Raw genomic sequence first — 20,420 nt, 5'->3', positions numbered from 1 at the left:
CTACAGTATGCCCTACGGTAGGGGCTATAGCCCATGTTCAAAAATGATGAAAAACGAGGTTACATTTTTTTTTCAAAATTTCAAAAAACGATGGGCTATAACCCATGTTTTTTTTTTTTTTTTTTTTTTTTTCAAATCATCAAAAATGATGAAAACCGGCGTGCTATAGTATGCCCTACGGTAGGGGCTATAGCCCATGTTCAAAAATGATGAAAAACGAGGTTAATTATTTTTTCAAAATTTCAAAAAACGATGGGCTATAACCCATGTTTTTTGAAATTTTGAATTTTTTTCAAATCCTCAAAAATGATGAAAAACGGCGTGCTATAGTATGCCCTACGGTAGGGGCTATAGCCCATGTTCAAAAATGATGAAAAACGAGGTACATTTCTTTTTTCAAAATTTCAAAAAACGATGGGCTATAACCCATGTTTTTTGAAATTTTGAAATTATTTTTAAAATCCTCAAAAATGATGAAAAACGGTATGCTATAGTATGCCGTACGGTAGGGGCTATAGCCCATGTTCAAAAATGATGAAAAACGAGGTTACATTTTTTTTTCAAAATTTCAAAAAACGATGGGCTATAACCCATGTTTTTTTTTATTTAGATTTTTTTTCAAATCATCAAAAATGATGAAAACCGGCGTGCTATAGTATGCCCTACGGTAGGGGCTATAGCCCATGTTCAAAAATGATGAAAAACGAGGTTAATTTTTTTTCTAAAATTTCAAAAAACGATGGGCTATAACCCATGTTTTTGAAATTTTGAATTTTTTTCAAATCCTCAAAAATGATGAAAAACGGCGTGCTACAGTATGCCCTACGGTAGGGGCTATAGCCCATGTTCAAAAATGATGAAAAACGAGGTTACATTTTTTTTCTAAAATTTCAAAAAACGATGGGCTATAACCCATGTTTTTTGAAATTTTGAATTTTTTTCAAATCCTCAAAAATGATGAAAAACGGCGTGCTACAGTATGCCCTACGGTAGGGGCTATAGCCCATGTTCAAAAATGATGAAAAACGAGGTTACATTTTTTTTTCAAAATTTCAAAAAACGATGGGCTATAACCCATGTTTTTTTTTTTTTTGATTTTTTTTCAAATTATCAAAAATGATGAAAACCGGCGTGCTATAGTATGCCCTACGGTAGGGGCTATAGCCCATGTTCAAAAATGATGAAAAACGAGGTTAATTTTTTTTCCAAAATTTCAAAAAACGATGGGCTATAACCCATGTTTTTTGAAATTTTGAATTTTTTTCAAATCCTCAAAAATGATGAAAAAGCGGCGTGCTATAGTATGCCCTACGGTAGGGGCTATAGCCCATGTTGAAAAATGATGAAAAACGAGGTTAAAAAAAAATTCAAAATGTCAAAAAACGATGGGCTATAACCCATGTTTTTTGAAATTTTGAATTTTGTTCAAATCCTCAAAAATGATGAAAAACGGCGTGCTATAGTATGCCCTACGGTAGGGGCTATAGCCCATGTTCAAAAATGATGAAAAACGAGGTTAAAAAAAAATCAAATTTTCAAAAAACGATGGGCTATAACCCATGTTTTTTGAAATTTTGAAATTATTTTTAAAATCCTCAAAAATGATGAAAAACGGTATGCTATAGTATGCCGTACGGTAGGGGCTATAGCCCATGTTCAAAAATGATGAAAAACGAGGTTACATTTTTTTTTCAAAATTTCAAAAAACGATGGGCTATAACCCATGTTTTTTTTTATTTAGATTTTTTTTCAAATCATCAAAAATGATGAAAACCGGCGTGCTATAGTATGCCCTACGGTAGGGGCTATAGCCCATGTTCAAAAATGATGAAAAACGAGGTTAATTTTTTTTCTAAAATTTCAAAAAACGATGGGCTATAACCCATGTTTTTGAAATTTTGAATTTTTTTCAAATCCTCAAAAATGATGAAAAACGGCGTGCTACAGTATGCCCTACGGTAGGGGCTATAGCCCATGTTCAAAAATGATGAAAAACGAGGTTACATTTTTTTTCTAAAATTTCAAAAAACGATGGGCTATAACCCATGTTTTTTGAAATTTTGAATTTTTTTCAAATCCTCAAAAATGATGAAAAACGGCGTGCTACAGTATGCCCTACGGTAGGGGCTATAGCCCATGTTCAAAAATGATGAAAAACGAGGTTACATTTTTTTTTCAAAATTTCAAAAAACGATGGGCTATAACCCATGTTTTTTTTTTTTTTTTTTTTTTTTTCAAATCATCAAAAATGATGAAAACCGGCGTGCTATAGTATGCCCTACGGTAGGGGCTATAGCCCATGTTCAAAAATGATGAAAAACGAGGTTAATTATTTTTTCAAAATTTCAAAAAACGATGGGCTATAACCCATGTTTTTTGAAATTTTGAATTTTTTTCAAATCCTCAAAAATGATGAAAAACGGCGTGCTATAGTATGCCCTACGGTAGGGGCTATAGCCCATGTTCAAAAATGATGAAAAACGAGGTACATTTCTTTTTTCAAAATTTCAAAAAACGATGGGCTATAACCCATGTTTTTTTAATTTTAGATTTTTTTTCAAATCCTCAAAAATGATGAAAAACGGCATGCTATAGTATGCCGTACGGTAGGGGCTATAGCCCATGTTCAAAAATGATGAAAAACGAGGTTAAAAGAAATTTCAAAATTTCAAAAAACGATGGGCTATAACCCATGTTTTTTGAAATTTTGATTTCTTTTTCAAATCCTCAAAAATGATGAAAAACGGCGTGCTATAGTATGCCCTACGGTAGGGGCTATAGCCCATGTTCAAAAATGATGAAAAACGAGGTTAATTTTTTTTTCAAAATGTCAAAAAACGATGGGCTATAACCCATGTTTTTTGAAATTTTGAATTTTTTTCAAATCCTCAAAAATTATGAAAAACGGCATGCTACAGTATGCCCTACGGTAGGGGTTATAGCCCATGTTCAAAAATGATGAAAAACGAGGTTAAAAAAAAAATCAAAATTTAAAAAAACGATGGGCTATAACCCATGTTTTTTGAAATTTTGAATTTTTTTCAAATCCTCAAAAATGATGAAAAACGGCGTGCTATAGTATGCCCTACGGTAGGGGCTATAGCCCATGTTCAAAAATGATGAAAAACTAGGTAATTCTTTTTTTTCAAAATTTCAAAAAATGATGGGCTATAACCCATGTTTTTTGAATTTTTTAATTTTTTTCAAATCCTCAAAAATGATGAAAAACGGCGTGCTATAGTATGCCCTACGGTAGGGGCTATAGCCCATGTACAAAAATGATGAAAAACTAGGTAATTTTTTTTTTTTAAATTTCAAAAAACGATGGGCTATAACCCATGTTTTTTGAAATTTTGATTTATTTTTCAAATCCTCAAAAATTATGAAAAACGGCATGCTATAGTATGCCCTACGGTAGGGGTTATAGCCCATGTTCAAAAATGATGAAAAACGAGGTTAAAAAAAAATTCAAAATTTCAAAAAACGATGGGCTATAACCCATGTTTTTTGAAATTTTGATTTATTTTTCAAATCCTCAAAAATGATGAAAAACGGCGTTCTATAGTATGCCCTACGGTAGGGGCTATAGCCCATGTTCAAAAATGATGAAAAACGAGGTTAATTCTTTTTTCAAAATTTAAAAAAACGATGGGCTATAACCCATGTTTTTTGAAATTTTGATTTTTTTTCAAATCCTCAAAAATGATGAAAAACGGCGTGCTATAGTATGCCCTACGGTAGGGGCTATAGCCCATGTTAAAAAATGATGAAAAACGAGGTACATTTTTTTTTTCAAAATTTCAAAAAACGATGGGCTATAACCCATGTTTTTTGAATTTTAGATTTTTTTTCAAATCCTCAAAAATGATGAAAACCGGCGTGCTATAGTATGCCCTACGGTAGGGGCTATAGCCCATGTTCAAAAATGATGAAAAACGAGGTTAATTATTTTTTCAAAATTTCAAAAAACGATGGGCTATAACCCATGTTTTTTGAAATTTTGAATTTTTTTCAAATCCTCAAAAATGATGAAAAACGGCGTGCTATAGTATGCCCTACGGTAGGGGCTATAGCCCATGTTCAAAAATGATGAAAAACGAGGTACATTTCTTTTTTCAAAATTTCAAAAAACGATGGGCTATAACCCATGTTTTTTTAATTTTAGATTTTTTTTCAAATCCTCAAAAATGATGAAAAACGGCATGCTATAGTATGCCGTACGGTAGGGGCTATAGCCCATGTTCAAAAATGATGAAAAACGAGGTTAAAAGAAATTTCAAAATTTCAAAAAACGATGGGCTATAACCCATGTTTTTTGAAATTTTGATTTCTTTTTCAAATCCTCAAAAATGATGAAAAACGGCGTGCTATAGTATGCCCTACGGTAGGGGCTATAGCCCATGTTCAAAAATGATGAAAAACGAGGTTAATTTTTTTTTCAAAATTTAAAAAAACGATGGGCTATAACCCATGTTTTTTGAAATTTTGATTTTTTTTCAAATCCTCAAAAATGATGAAAAACGGCGTGCTATAGTATGCCCTACGGTAGGGGCTATAGCCCATGTTAAAAAATGATGAAAAACGAGGTACTTTTTTTTTTTCAAAATTTCAAAAAACGATGGGCTATAACCCATGTTTTTTGAATTTTAGATTTTTTTTCAAATCCTCAAAAATGATGAAAAACGGCATGCTGTAGTATGCCGTACGGTAGGGGCTATAGCCCATGTTCAAAAATGATGAAAAACGAGGTTAAAAGAATTTTCAAATTTTCAAAAAACGATGGGCTATAACCCATGTTTTTTGAATTTTGATTTATTTTTAAAATCCTCAAAAATGATGAAAAACGGCGTGCTATAGTATGCCCTACGGTAGGGGCTATAGCCCATGTTCAAAAATGATGAAAAACGAGGTAAATTTTTTTTTTCAAAATTTCAAAAAACGATGGGCTATAACCCATGTTTTTTGAAATTTTGAATGTTTTTCAAATCCTCAAAAATGATGAAAAACGGCGTGCTATAGTATGCCCTACGGTAGGGGCTATAGCCCATGTTCAAAAATGATGAAAAACGAGGTTCATTTTTTTTTTCAAAATGTCAAAAAACGATGGGTTATAGCCCATCGTTTTTTTTTTTTTTTTTTTTTAATCCTCAAAAATGATGAAAAACGGCGTGCTATAGTATGCCGTACAGTATGGGCTATTAGACGAGCGTCTAAAAATGGGATAAAAATGTCTAATAATAGACGTCTAAAACACGTCTAAAAATAGACGTGTTTTAGACGTCTATTTTTAGACTTTTTCTATCCCATTTTTGACCATGGGCTATAGCCCATACTGTACGGCATACTATAGCAAGCCGTTTTTCATCATTTTTGAGGATTTAGAAAAAAAAGAAAAAAGAAAAAAACGATGGGCTATAACCCATCGTTTTTTTTTTTTTCATTTTTTTCAAATCCTCAAATATGATGAAAAACGGCATGCTATAGTATGCCCTACGCTAGGGGCTATAGCCCATGTTCAAAAATGATGAAAAACGAGGTAAATTCTTTTTTCAAAATGTCAAAAAACGATGGGCTATAACCCATGTTTTTTGAAATTTTGATTTTTTTTCAAATCCTCAAAAATTATGAAAAACGGCATGCTATAGTATGCCCTACGGTAGGGGTTATAGCCCATGTTAAAAAATGATGAAAAACGAGGTTAAAAAAAAATTCAAAATTTCAAAAAACGATGGGCTATAACCCATGTTTTTTGAAATTTTGAATTTTTTTCAAATCCTCAAAAATGATGAAAAACTGCGTGCTATAGTATGCCCTACGGTAGGGGCTATAGCCCATGTTCAAAAATGATGAAAAACGAGGTACATCTTTTTTTTTCAAAATTTCAAAAAACGATGGGCTATAACCCATCGTTTTTTTTTTCCATTTTTTTCAAATCCTCAAATATGATGAAAAACGGCGTGCTATAGTATGCCCTACGCTAGGGGCTATAGCCCATGTTCAAAAATGATGAAAAACGAGGTTAAAAAAAAATCAAAATTTCAAAAAACGATGGGCTATAACCCATGTTTTTTTAAATTTAGATTTTTTTTCAAATCCTCAAAAATGATGAAAAACGGCGTGGTATAGTATGCCGTACAGTATGGGCTATTAGACGAGCGTCTAAAAATGTGATAAAAATGTCAAAAATAGACGTCTAAAACACGTCTAAAAATAGACGTGTTTTAGACGTCTATTTTTAGACTTTTTCTATCCCATTTTTGACCATGGGCTATAGCCCATACTGTACGGCATACTATAGCAAGCCGTTTTTCATCATTTTTGAGGATTTAGAAGAAAAAAAAACGATGGGCTATAACCCATGTTTTTTGAATTTTTGAATTTTTTTCAAATCCTCAAAAATTATGAAAAACGGCATGCTATAGTATGCCCTACGGTAGGGGTTATAGCCCATGTTCAAAAATTATGAAAAACGAGGTTAAAAAAAAATCAAAATTTCAAAAAACGATGGGCTATAACCCATGTTTTTTGAAATTTTGAATTTTTTTCAAATCCTCAAAAATGATGAAAAACTGCGTGCTATAGTATGCCCTACGGTAGGGGCTATAGCCCATGTTCAAAAATGATAAAAAACGAGGTACATCTTTTTTTTTCAAAATTTCAAAAAACGATGGGCTATAACCCATCGTTTTTTTTTTTTTTCATTTTTTTCAAATCCTCAAATATGATGAAAAACGGCGTGCTATAGTATGCCCTACGCTAGGGGCTATAGCCCATGTTCAAAAATGATGAAAAACGAGGTTAAAAAAAATCAAAATTTCAAAAAACGATGGGCTATAACCCATGTTTTTTTTTATTTAGATTTTTTTTCAAATCCTCAAAAATGATGAAAAACGGCATGCTATAGTATGCCGTACAGTATGGGCTATTAGACGAGCGTCTAAAAATGGGATAAAAATGTCAAAAAATAGACGTCTAAAACACGTCTAAAAATAACCCATGTTTTTTTAATTTTGATTTATTTTTCAAATCCTCAAAAATGATGAAAAACGGCGTGCTATAGTATGCCCTACGGTAGGGGCTATAGCCCATGTTTAAAAATGATGAAAAACGAGGTTACATTTTTTTTTTCAAAATTTCAAAAAACGATGGGCTATAACCCTTGTTTTTGAAATTTTGAATGTTTTTCAAATCCTCAAAAATGATGAAAAACGGCGTGCTATAGTATGCCCTACGGTAGGGGCTATAGTTCATGTTCAAAAATGATGAAAAACGAGGTTAATTTTTTTTTCAAAATGTCAAAAAACGATGGGTTATAGCCCATCGTTTTTTTTTTTTTTTTTTTTTAATCCTCAAAAATGATGAAAAACGGCGTGCTATAGTATGCCGTACAGTATGGGCTATTAGACGAGCGTCTAAAAATGGGATAAAAATGTCTAATAATAGACGTCCAAAACACGTCTAAAAATAGACGTGTTTTAGACGTCTATTTTTAGACTTTTTCTATCCCATTTTTGACCATGGGCTATAGCCCATACTGTACGGCATACAAAACGATGGGCTATAACCCATCGTTTTTTTTTTCCATTTTTTTCAAATCCTCAAATATGATGAAAAACGGCGTGCTATAGTATGCCCTACGCTAGGGGCTATAGCCCATGTTCAAAAATGATGAAAAACGAGGTTAAAAAAAAATCAAAATTTCAAAAAACGATGGGCCATAACCCATGTTTTTTTTAATTTAGATTTTTTTTCAAATCCTCAAAAATGATGAAAAACGGCATGCTATAGTATGCCCTACGGTAGGGGTTATAGCCCATGTTCAAAAATTATGAAAAACGAGGTTAAAAAAAAAAATCAAAATTTCAAAAAACGATGGGCTATAACCCATGTTTTTTTTAATTTAGATTTTTTTTTCAAATCCTCAAAAATGATGAAAAACGGCATGCTATAGTATGCCGTACAGTATGGGCTATTAGACGAGCGTCTAAAAATGGGATAAAAATGTCAAAAAATAGACGTCTGGGGTCAAAAATGGGATAAGAAACGTCTTAAAATAGACGTCTAAAACACGTCTATTTTTTGAAAAAAAAAAGAAAAAAAAAAACGATGGGCTATAACCCATCGTTATTTTTTATTATTATTTTTTTTCAAATCCTCAAAAATGATGAAAAACGGCATGCTATAGTATGCCGTACAGTATGGGCTATTAGACGAGCGTCTAAAAATGTGATAAACATGTCAAAAATAGACGTCTAAAACACGTCTAAAAATAGACGTGTTTTAGACGTCTATTTTTAGACTTTTTCTATCCCATTTTTGACCATGGGCTATAGCCCATACTGTACGGCATACTATAGCAAGCCGTTTTTCATCATTTTTGAAGATTTAGAAAAAAAAAAAAAAAAAAAAAAACGATGGGCTATAACCCATCGTTTCATTTTTTTTCATTTTTTTCAAATCCTCAAATATGATGAAAAACGGCATGCTATAGTATGCCCTACGCTAGGGGCTATAGCCCATGTTCAAAAATGATGAAAAACGAGGTACATCTTTTTTTTTCAAAATTTCAAAAAACGATGGGCTATAACCCATCGTTTTTTTTTTCCATTTTTTTCAAATCCTCAAATATGATGAAAAACGGCGTGCTATAGTATGCCCTACGCTAGGGGCTATAGCCCATGTTCAAAAATGATGAAAAACGAGGTTAAAAAAAAATCAAAATTTCAAAAAACGATGGGCTATAACCCATGTTTTTTTAAATTTAGATTTTTTTTCAAATCCTCAAAAATGATGAAAAACGGCATGCTATAGTATGCCGTACAGTATGGGCTATTAGACGAGCGTCTAAAAATGGGATAGAAATGTCAAAAAATAGACGTCTAAAACACGTTTAAAAATAGACGTGTTTTAGACGTCTATTTTTAGACGTTTTTTATCCCATTTTTGACCATGGGCTATAGCCCATACTGTACGGCATACTATAGCAAGCCGTTTTTCATCATTTTTGAGGATTTGAAAAAAAAAAAAAAAAAAAAAAACGATGGGCTATAACCCATCGTTATTTTTATTTTAATTTTTTTTTCAAATATGATGAAAAACGGCATAGTATGCCCTACGCTAGGGGCTATAGCCCATGTTCAAAAATGATGAAAAACGAGGTTAATTTTTTTTTCAAAATGTCAAAAAACGATGGGCTATAACCCATGTTTTTGAAATTTTGAATTTTTTTCAAATCCTCAAAAATGATGAAAAACTGCGTGCTATAGTATGCCCTACGGTAGGGGCTATAGCCCATGTTCAAAAATGATGAAAAACGAGGTTAAAAAAAAATCAAAATTTCAAAAAACGATGGGCTATAACCCATGTTTTTTTAAATTTAGATTTTTTTTCAAATCCTCAAAAATGATGAAAAACGGCATGCTATAGTATGCCGTACAGTATGGGCTATTAGACGAGCGTCTAAAAATGGGATAAAAATGTCAAAAAATAGACGTCTAAAACACGTCAAAAAATAGACGTGTTTTAGACGTCTATTTTTAGACGTTTTTTATCCCATTTTTGACCATGGGCTATAGCCCATACTGTACGGCATACTATAGCAAGCCGTTTTTCATCATTTTTGAGGATTTGAAAAAAAAAAAAAAAAAAAAACTATGGGCTATAACCCATCGTTATTTATTTTTTTTATTTTTTTTCAAATCCTCAAAAATGATGAAAAACGGCATGCTATAGTATGCCGTACAGTATGGGCTATTAGACGAGCGTCTAAAAATGTGATAAAAATGTCAAAAATAGACGTCTAAAACACGTCTAAAAATAGACGTGTTTTAGACGTCTATTTTTAGACTTTTTCTATCCCATTTTTGACCATGGGCTATAGCCCATACTGTACGGCATACTATAGCAAGCCGTTTTTCATCATTTTTGAGGATTTAGAAAAAAAAAAAAAAAAAAAAAAAACGATGGGCTATAACCCATCGTTTCATTTTTTTTCATTTTTTTTCAAATCCTCAAATATGATGAAAAACGGCATGCTATAGTATGCCCTACGCTAGGGGCTATAGCCCATGTTCAAAAAATTATGAAAAACAAGGTTAATTTTTTTTTCAAAATGTCAAAAAACGATGGGCTATAACCCATGTTTTTTGAAATTTTGATTTTTTTTCAAATCCTCAAAAATGATGAAAAACGGCATGCTATATATAGTATGCCCTACGGTAGGGGTTATAGCCCATGTTCAAAAATGATGAAAAACGAGGTTAAAAAAAAAATTAAAAATTAAAAAAACGATGGGCTATAACCCATGTTTTTTGAAATTTTGAAATTTTTTCAAATCCTCAAAAATGATGAAAAACTGCGTGCTATAGTACGCCCTACGGTAGGGGCTATAGCCCATGTTCAAAAATGATGAAAAACGAGGTACATCTTTTTTTTTCAAAATTTCAAAAAACGATGGGCTATAACCCATCGTTTTTTTTTTTCCATTTTTTTCAAATCCTCAAATATGATGAAAAACGGCGTGCTATAGTATGCCCTACGCTAGGGGCTATAGCCCATGTTCAAAAATGATGAAAAACGAGGTTAAAAAAAAATCAAAATTTCAAAAAACGATGGGCTATAACCCATGTTTTTTTAAATTTAGATTTTTTTCAAATCCTCAAAAATGATGAAAAACGGCATGCTATAGTATGCCGTACAGTATGGGCTATTAGACGAGCGTCTAAAAATGTGATAAAAATGTCAAAAATAGACGTCTAAAACACGTCTAAAAATAGACGTGTTTTAGACGTCTATTTTTAGACTTTTTCTATCCCATTTTTGACCATGGGCTATAGCCCATACTGTACGGCATACTATAGCAAGCCGTTTTTCATCATTTTTGAGGATTTAGAAAAAAAAACAAAAAAAAAAAAACGATGGGCTATAACCCATCGTTTTCTTTTTTTCATTTTTTTCAAATCCTCAAATATGATGAAAAACGGCATGCTATAGTATGCCCTACGCTAGGGGCTATAGCCCATGTTCAAAAATGATGAAAAACTAGGTTAATTTCTTTTTCAAAATGTCAAAAAACGATGGGCTATAACCCATGTTTTTTGAAATTTTGATTTTTTTTCAAATCCTCAAAAATTATGAAAAACGGCATGCTATAGTATGCCCTAGGGTAGGGGTTATAGCCCATGTTCAAAAATGATGAAAAACGAGGTTAAAAAAAATTTCAAAATTTCAAAAAACGATGGGCTATAACCCATGTTTTTTGAAATTTTGAAATTTTTTCAAATCCTCAAAAATGATGAAAAACTGCGTGCTATAGTATGCCCTACGGTAGGGGCTATAGCCCATGTTCAAAAATGATGAAAAACGAGGTACATCTTTTTTTTTCAAAATTTCAAAAAACGATGGGCTATAACCCATGTTTTTTGAATTTTTGATTTTTTTTCAAATCCTCAAAAATGATGAAAAACGGCATGCTATAGTATGCCGTACGGTAGGGGCTATAGCCCATGTTCAAAAATGATGAAAAACGAGGTTAAAAGAATTTTCAAATTTTCAAAAAACGATGGGCTATAACCCATGTTTTTTTAATTTTGATTTATTTTTCAAATCCTCAAAAATGATGAAAAACGGCGTGCTATAGTATGCCCTACGGTAGGGGCTATAGCCCATGTTCAAAAATGATGAAAAACGAGGTTAATTTTTTTTTTCCAAAATTTCAAAAAACGATGGGCTATAACCCATGTTTTTTGAAATTTTGAATGTTTTTCAAATCCTCAAAAATGATGAAAAACGGCGTGCTATAGTATGCCCTACGGTAGGGGCTATAGCCCATGTTCAAAAATGATGAAAAACGAGGTTAATTTCTTTTTTTGTTTTAGTATCCTCACTTAACCCATTAACCTGAGTTTGATTCTACAAATGTTATGTTAACTTAAATAATAATCACTATTATGGATCCATAAAACATTTATTCAGCTCTTTTGAATGCATTAATTGCATACACTATTCGGTGATATATTTTCTGCCTATTTGGGCCGAAACCGAATAGGCCGAAAATGCATTTTTAGCCATTTTCTGCCGAATATTTTCTGCGGCCGAATATCCGGTGCATCACTAGCTATAACCCATGTTTTTTGAAATTTTGAATTTTTTTCAAATCCTCAAAAATGATGAAAAACGGCGTGCTATAGTATGCCTTACGGTAGGGGCTATAGCCAAAATTTTGGAGGATTTGAAAAAAATGGTGAAAATCTCAGAAAAGCGAAAGTCTATAGTCCATGGTCACAGACCGCATACTGGTCAAGGTCATTTATACTGGTCAAGGTTATTTATACTGGTGAAGGTCATTTATACTGGTCAAGGTCATTTATACTTGTCAAGGTCATCATTGTTGAGGATTTGAAAGGAAAAGCGACAGGCCATCGCCTCGGAGCGCATGCTATAGGGTGCCATTTTTCACGATTTCGGAGGATCTGAAAATATCGGAAAAGCGACAGGCCATCGTCTCGGAGCGCATGCTATAGGGTGCCATTTTTCTCGATTTCGGAGGAATTTAAAAAAAGGTGAAAATCACGGAAAGCGACAGGATATAGTCCATCGTCTCGGAGCACATGCGGTAAATACAACACATTGAGCAGGGCACTGCAGGGAGTTGAACCCCGTTCTGGTAAACCAGGAAGTACCACACCAGTGCCTTAGTATGTTTTGTTGTAATTTACAGGTCCAACAGCAATCACATTCATTACATTTCAACAGTAGTCATTTCACAATTTACACCGTAGGCAATAATAACTGTAAAATAATTACACATTAGTCCATCGTCTCGGAGTGCATGCTATAGGGTGCCATTTCACAATTTTGCTGGCCTTCTTTATAATTTGATTGAGCCTGTTGAGCTCACCGGCCTTGATGCCCCCTCCCCAGCATACCACTGCATAGAAGAGCACGCATTACCATTATCAAGGCCTGTCAAAACACATTTTAGTCGACTTTAAACTAAAACTAGACTAAACACAAGAACATTCCAGGTGACTAAAATGTGACTAAAACTAAGTGAAAACTATTGAAGAGACTACGACTAAAACTAAAATAGAAATTTGCTGCCAAAAACAACACTGACTTCCGATATCCGAGATCTGTATCTCTCACTCTCTCAGACTGTTTCCCTTCCTGCTATTTGTTTTAGTCCCACCCTGTATGGCGTCTATTGAGCCCATAATGTTCAGAAAGCCTGGAGTATTACTGTCAGATTCAGTGATTGAATGTCTCCATGTTTGCTCCTTGGTGAACATGATGGGGTCTCCCTCAGTGGGGTCGCCCCATCAGTGCCATCCTGGGCCTCAAATAAAGCTTGACTTATTTCAGTTTTATATCGCTCAGTTCTGTGAAAAGTGTCAGCAACACAAACATGCTCCCGTCGAATGTTGTGGGTGGTGGGGTGGCCCTGTGGGGTTTTTGACTCACCAAAGACTGACTCACCATAAAGTAACTTATATATATATATATATATATATATATATGTAGCTACATACGTATGTATGTCAGCGTGAATCCACATTGCCAAGGCCTCGCTCTGAAGTACACCGTGGCGCACTGACCTGACTAGGTTTCCACAATGCATGCTATCATAGTATTTATTCCATTTAAAAAACCATAAGGCTACAGTTGACTGGTTTTAAGCAGTCTCTCTCCACAAGGCCCACCAGAATACACCAAGTGACCAAACAGCCAGGATGCAGGGACGTCTCCTCAGAGCGGTCCCCCCGGATGCTCTTGTGTGGCCAGGCGGTCTCAAGTGGCAGTGTTGTTTTCGTCGACTAAAACTAAGGCGAAAAATGTTCCTCGACTACCTTTTTCCACTGACGAAAACGAATGGAAACTAAATTAAAACTAAGCTACGGTGACTAAAACTATAAGACTAAATATACTGACAATTTAGTCAACAAATAAAAACTAGACTAAAATGTTAGGAAGGGACTAGTGGACAAGAGATCCAGTATAAGTCATTTTACACTTGGTTGCAAGATCTACAAGCTCACAACGCTCAACGCTCATAGCGCGCCACCGTGTGGCGCACTACGAGCTTGTAGGTCTGCTATATTTTTTTTATCGAAGAACCACTGACATAGAGAAACATACCTTTAGATTGTGGGGACCTAAATAATATAGTAGAAGCGTTTTTTATCAAGATTTGATGAATGTCACCGCATGGTCCACACACTACACATTAAAGGTATATTCAGTGATTTCACTTAATTCAAATATCACTTATTTTTTTGTTTTGTTGTGATAATCCTCCCTACTATAGAGTGTGCTGGCCATATAAGGAGTTCCTCCCTGTCCCCAGTTAACCCATGGGGGTCAAAAAACCTTAGGTTTCGTTTTTGACTCTCTATCCTGATTGGACGAAAGGCTGGGTCCCACAGCCAAAAACGAAACCTAAGGTTTTTTGAGTGAAATCACTGAATATACCTTTAAGAAAAAAAAGAAAGCCTTTTTTTTTTGTTTTTTTTTACAGCAAAATTGCCAAAAGGGCTCTAGCACCCCCTAGTGTCTATCTGTGCACGCCACTGGTGTGTGCGTGTGTGTGCGTGCATGTGTGTAGGGGGGGTTTGGGGGGGTGTAACATAACATTCAAAAATCCAATCAACTGAAGGCCAAGCCCAGCAGGATGCGGGAGGGAGGGAGGAAGGGGCTTGTGGGTGATGAGGAGAACCTCAACTGAGGTTTCCACTGGGCCTGCTGTGCTCCTCCTGACGCAGCCTTGGATGTAATCGGGTCCCAGAAGGCTGTTCATTATTATCTGGGGATGAGGCGAGGCAACGCAACAGAAAAGGGAGGGAATGGAGGAAGAAAATGCCTCGTTCTTCTCTCTGTGCGTCCGTTCGTCCGTCCGTCCGTCCGTCCGTCCGTCCCAGCAACCACTATGGGACAAGGAGTTCATTATCCCATTCTGAACGGGAACCCATGTTGGTGTTAGCATCATGTCGTGCTTTAGCTATTTAAAAATAGCAGACCTACAAGCTCGTAGCGCGCCACCGAGTGGCGCGCTACGAGCTTGTAGGTCTGCTATTTTTGAAAAATCGAAGAGCGACTGACATTTTTAAGAATCTGATCTCAGGTCAGAATGGGTTCATCGGACCAGTGTGTGTCCGCAGTGGAAACCTCGTATGAATCTGATCTCAGGTCAGAATGGGTCAATCAGACCAGTGTGTGTGTCCGCAGTGGAAACCTCGTATGAATCTGATCTCAGGTCAGAATGGGTTAATGTAAGCGCTGCCGCTGTCTTCTCTTTTTGGGGGGGGGGGGCATATGCTCATCTGAGAGGTCTTTGCACCTATAATCCGAGCCTCGGAGGCCATTTTAATTCCCTCCATCATTACGGGGACCTTACCCTGGAAAGCTTTGGTAAAGGTGACTGCAGCTGATGAACGTCATTCACAAGGACTATTTCAAAATGTCAGCCCATAGCTATAAGATTTGTCTCATTATAGTTGGTGGGAGTCCATTAGGTCTGTCCCTTAATCCCTTCTTCCGTCTGCCTGCCATCCTGCAATCACGATAGCTTGGTGACTTGAGGGGTTCAAGCCTTGAACCTCAAGGGCACTATACTCACAATCTCTATTAGTATGTGTCTTATACATTGAGCCTGAGAAAAACACTATAACCAACCAACAAGAAAGGGTTTTTTATAGATGGATTCTTCCTCCATGTATACTAGTAGTCAAGACAGTTCCCTCTTGAACGAATCACAGTCAAACTGGCTTTCCTTTTGTCTTTCGCTCCAAATGTTTGCTAGCTATAGAAAGCGAGGCTTCAACATAAGACATAAGTGTGATGAAGCCAGCTATAGCACTACCATACATTCAGCCCTTCCCCCCCCCCCCCCTTTAACTATACAGTCAGTCCGTGACCTGAAGACATACAGCTTCAATGCTCAAGATCCACCCTGACCCACACCAGTGTTGTTTTCGTCGACTAAAACCAAGACGAAGAATGTTCGTCGACTACCTTTTTTCACTGACTAAAACTAAATAAAAACTAATCTGTGATGACTAAAACTATGACTAAATATACTGACAATTTCGTCAACAAATAAAAACTAGACTAAAATGTTAGTAAGGGACTAGTGGACAAGAGGTCCAGTTTTATGCTGGGTGCTGCGACGCGTTGTGATATTGTATATCTGCTATTTTCAGCATGCAACCAAAGTGTAAAATATGTCATTACGACGACATCAAGGCCTGTCAAAACACATTTTTGTCGACTAAATCAACTGTAGATTTAGTGGACTAAAATCTCATGACATTTAGTCGACTAAAACTAGACTAACACTAACACATTCAAGGTGACTAAAATGTGACTAAAACTAAATGAAAACTATTCAAGACTATGACTAAAACTAAAATAGAAATTTGCTGCCAAAAACAACACTGGTGTCCATTTCATTATGACCACTGGTTATAAATCCTATACCAAAGCTACACATTATTTCAGTTTATTGGCCATGCCTATATTTGGAAATGCTGTAGAATAACTTTTCACCAATTGGCCAATACGAAATGGCAGTAAAGGGCTCTCTTTAGACCAACAAATACTGTGTTCTAGTCAGCTGACAGCAGTGTTGTTTCCGTCGACTAAAACTCAGACGAAAACTGCTCGTCGACTACCTTTTTCCACTGAAGAAAACTAAATGGAAACTAAATGGAAACTAAATGAAAATGATGCTATGGTGACTAAAACTAAGACTAAATATACTGACAATTTCGTCAACAAATAAAAACTAGACTAAAATGTTAGGAAGGGACTAGTGGACAAGATATCCAGTATAGTAGATGGGTCAAGTGGTCAACCCAAAAACTCAAAGAAGTCGACCAGCCAAACACAATATGAAACACAATTCCCAGTTAGTTTTGAAACAATACCCACAAAATAACTAATATCTGGAACAACCACAAAGCCTGCAGAATTACCATTAAAAATACACGCCTGCCCCTCTAACAAACCAGTTTTTAGAGATTGAGTGCAATATTAATATATTACAGCATTGTTCTTTTATTTCTTATTAAACTATCAAAAAAAGAGTTGCTCTATAACAGACACAGACATGACAGCAAAATGGTACAAAAACAATGTTATATTCCTACAGCAGTATTTGTATTTGATTTTTATTATTATTGTTGTATTAAATCACTTCAGGGGTTTTGGTACACTGTTGTGACACGTCATGAGTGTTGTATAAAAATATAAATATCAGATCGGGAAAAATCAGTACCGGCATTTCTCTAAATCAAATGATCGCAATCGGATCGGGAGCAAAACAAACGTGATCAGGACATCCCTAATAATAATAACAACAACAACAACAACAACAACAACAACAACAATAATAATAATAATAATAATTAGAAGTGCACTCTGTCGAGTGCCTACTTGCTTGTTGCACTCAAGTAGGTCATAAATGGCCTACTAGTGCGCAAGCAGAGCGCGCAAGTACCGTCGACCGCTACGAACTCTCAAATCTCAGCTGGCGACGTATATATGTCGAGCAGTGTCGGGTGGATTAACCCATTCTGACCCGAGATCAGATTCTATAAAATGTCTTCTACATCCTGACAGTTTTCTGAAAAAGCGATGTTTCTATGTCAGTGGTTCTTCGAAGGAAATGCCTCTATGTATATGTATATGTAATTTGTAAGTTGATTAGCGGTATACTGTGGTTACTCTGCGTTTGATGCGTATCATAGCAGCATGTGACGTCAGGGTATAACTGGTACAACTAGCTCTCAATGATGACGTAATAAAGATGTGGATTAAAGGACCCAATGCCAGAGGGTAATTGGTTTTCCATGGTGACGTAATGACGATATGTTTCAGTGTCGGGGAGGATTAAAGGTAATGCCCCTATGTATACATGTAATCTGTAATAATGACGATATGTTTTAGTGTCGGGGAGGATTAAAGGTAATGCCCCTATGTGTACATGTATGTGTACATGTATGTAATCTGACACCACTGCCATATCAAGCAGAGTAGTCATCACGTCGCATAACGCATAAAACCGCGACATACGCACTTGACGGAAACTATTACTTGCGCGCGCTCTATATAGTATTGTTATCCTTTTAGCTCTATATAGTATTGTGTTATCCTTTTAGCTCTATATAGTATTGTGTTATCCTTTTAGCTCTATATAGTATTGTTTTATCCTTTTAGCTCTATATAGTATTGTGTTATCCTTTTAGCTCTATATAGTATTGTGTTATCCTTTTAGCTCTATATAGTATTGTTTTATCCTTTTAGCTCTATATAGTATTGTTTTATCCTTTTAGCTCTATATAGTATTGTGTTATCCTTTTAGCTCTATATAGTATTGTGTTATCCTTTTAGCTCTATATAGTATTGTTTTATCCTTTTAGCTCTATATAGTATTGTGTTATCCTTTTAGCTCTATATAGTATTGTGTTATCCTTTTAGCTCTATATAGTATTGTGTTATCCTTTTAGCTCTATATAGTATTGTGTTATCCTTTTAGCTCTATATAGTATTGTGTTATCCTTTTAGCCTTAATGTCTGACCGTACCTCTGTTTACATTGATGACTAATACAGTATTCAATTGACCAATCACAGTCACCGCTAGACGTCCATGGAGCTCCAGAACTCATACCTGGGGAAAAAAACCCTCCATAACCCATACCTGGAAAAACCCCATAACAAGCTTATGGAGTACCTGTTTATCAATAAGCTTTGGGCTTATGGAGTACCTGTTATCAATAAGCGTTGGGCTTATCCAGTACCCGTTATCAATAAGCTTTGGGCTTATCCAGTACCCGGTATCGATAAACTTTGGGCTTATCGAGTACCCGTTATCAATAAGCTTTGGGCTTATCCAGTACCCGTTATCAATAAGCTTTGGGCTTATCCAGTACCCGGTATCGATAAGCTTTGGGCTTATCGAGTACCCGTTATCAATAAGCTTTGGGCTTATCCAGTACCCGTTATCAATAAGCTTTGGGCTTATCAAGCCTGTTATGGAGCATAGCGGTCCATGACGTCATGTTTAAACAATCAAGACAAGAGGTGATTAATAAATAAATGTAATCATCCACGCTGGAACAAACATGTGGGTCTGAAAGTGTATCGATACCTGACAACCAGCGCTGCCCGGGGAAACTACACTACGGTTTTAAAAGTGACATCCGGCCTTAAGGTTTATTTTGCTATTTTGCTTCCTAAACATGTTTTCTTTCAAACTAAAGCAAAATACACATTAAAAATACAGATTTAGATGTTTATTTTGATAGTTTATTTTAGCCAATGACAGCTCGTTTTTCTGGGTGAAAATCCACCATCTCTATTTTCATGATTGGTTGTTGGTACAAAGGAAGTGACCATATTTGGATCAGACCACAGTCAGCTCGAGGTCCAGACCTTTCCAATGATATATGCCATTATATGTTGTTGCCAAGGTTTGGATGAGATATTTGTCTCCAAATAGTGGCTTCAAATAAAACATTTTGGAATTTTACAATACAAATCTTTAAAGGCCGTTTTCTCAAAATAAGTTTTCCTCATAATAGAGATAATAATAATAGAGATAATTAGAGATATCAAAAATCCCATCTGTAATTGTCTTTGTCTCTAATGTGTCAACAAAATGAAATGATAATTTTGAACCTGGCTTTATCCGATCTTCAGATTTATCGTCCCGAAATGTATGCAAATTAGCGCATATAATGCCCTAATTTGCATATTTAAACATATCATTTCAGAAAACTTGTAATACAAAAAAATCTTATTTTTTATATAAGTAATCAACTGGAGAAGTTTCATTGTGATAGCTATTATTTAACTTTTTTTCCCTATTCACCTGGGGTGTCTCGCCTTAACTGAGCAAGCTCGATATCAATAAAACAAACGAGCTACAGTAGATAATTTCCTAGATGTCCTAGATGTCCTCAGTCCTAGATGTCCTCAGAGATGTCCTAGATGTCCTCAGTCCTAGATGTCCCCAGATGTCCTAGATGTCTTCAGAGTCACTGAGGTCGCTCAGAGACACCAGGCTGCTCTTCAGGGTACTTCCTGTTGTCCCTGCGTCAGTCGGACCTGAGGAGAGACGATGAAGATGAAGATGAAGATATCATCAGATCAGAGAGATGATAATCATGAACTCGTTCACCAATGAGTCAACATTATTCCAGTGGAGAGGACTAGATGGTTCCCTGTTGGAGTTCTCCAACTCTGCCCGACCCGACCAGGCCCGACCCGACCCCAGCGTTGATTAGAACCCGAACCGACCCCAGCGTTGATTAACTCACCAGATCTCTGGTTCTTCCCGGTGGAGGCTCCTATACTCTGGTTCTTCCCGGTGGAGGCTCCTATACTCTGGTTCTTCCCGGTGGAGGCTCCTATACTCTGGTTC

The 20,420-nt window shown here is 35.6% G+C and overlaps 1 protein-coding gene across 1 annotated transcript in view; it reads right to left on the bottom strand.

Moving 5' to 3' along the window:
• Positions 1–20,018: 20,018 nt before the first annotated feature.
• dzip1 (DAZ interacting zinc finger protein 1) overlaps positions 20,019–20,420 on the bottom strand; it is a gene marked incomplete at both ends in the record, with an annotated part of 38,441 nt that continues 38,039 nt past the window's right edge. Inside the window, 2 exons of the mRNA XM_083777630.1 lie at positions 20,019–20,104; positions 20,317–20,420. The exon at positions 20,317–20,420 is cut by the window's right edge and continues 46 nt beyond it. Of these exons, the coding sequence (XP_083633756.1) occupies positions 20,019–20,104; positions 20,317–20,420 (190 nt within the window). The remainder of the gene's footprint in view (positions 20,105–20,316) is intronic.

This window comes from Protomyctophum parallelum (genome assembly GCF_964188405.1).
Source record: "Protomyctophum parallelum genome assembly, chromosome: 12".
Lineage (NCBI taxonomy): Eukaryota > Metazoa > Chordata > Actinopteri > Myctophiformes > Myctophidae > Protomyctophum > Protomyctophum parallelum.
Note: the sequence above shows the minus strand (reverse complement) of the source record. Positions and strands in the feature narration are given on the sequence as shown.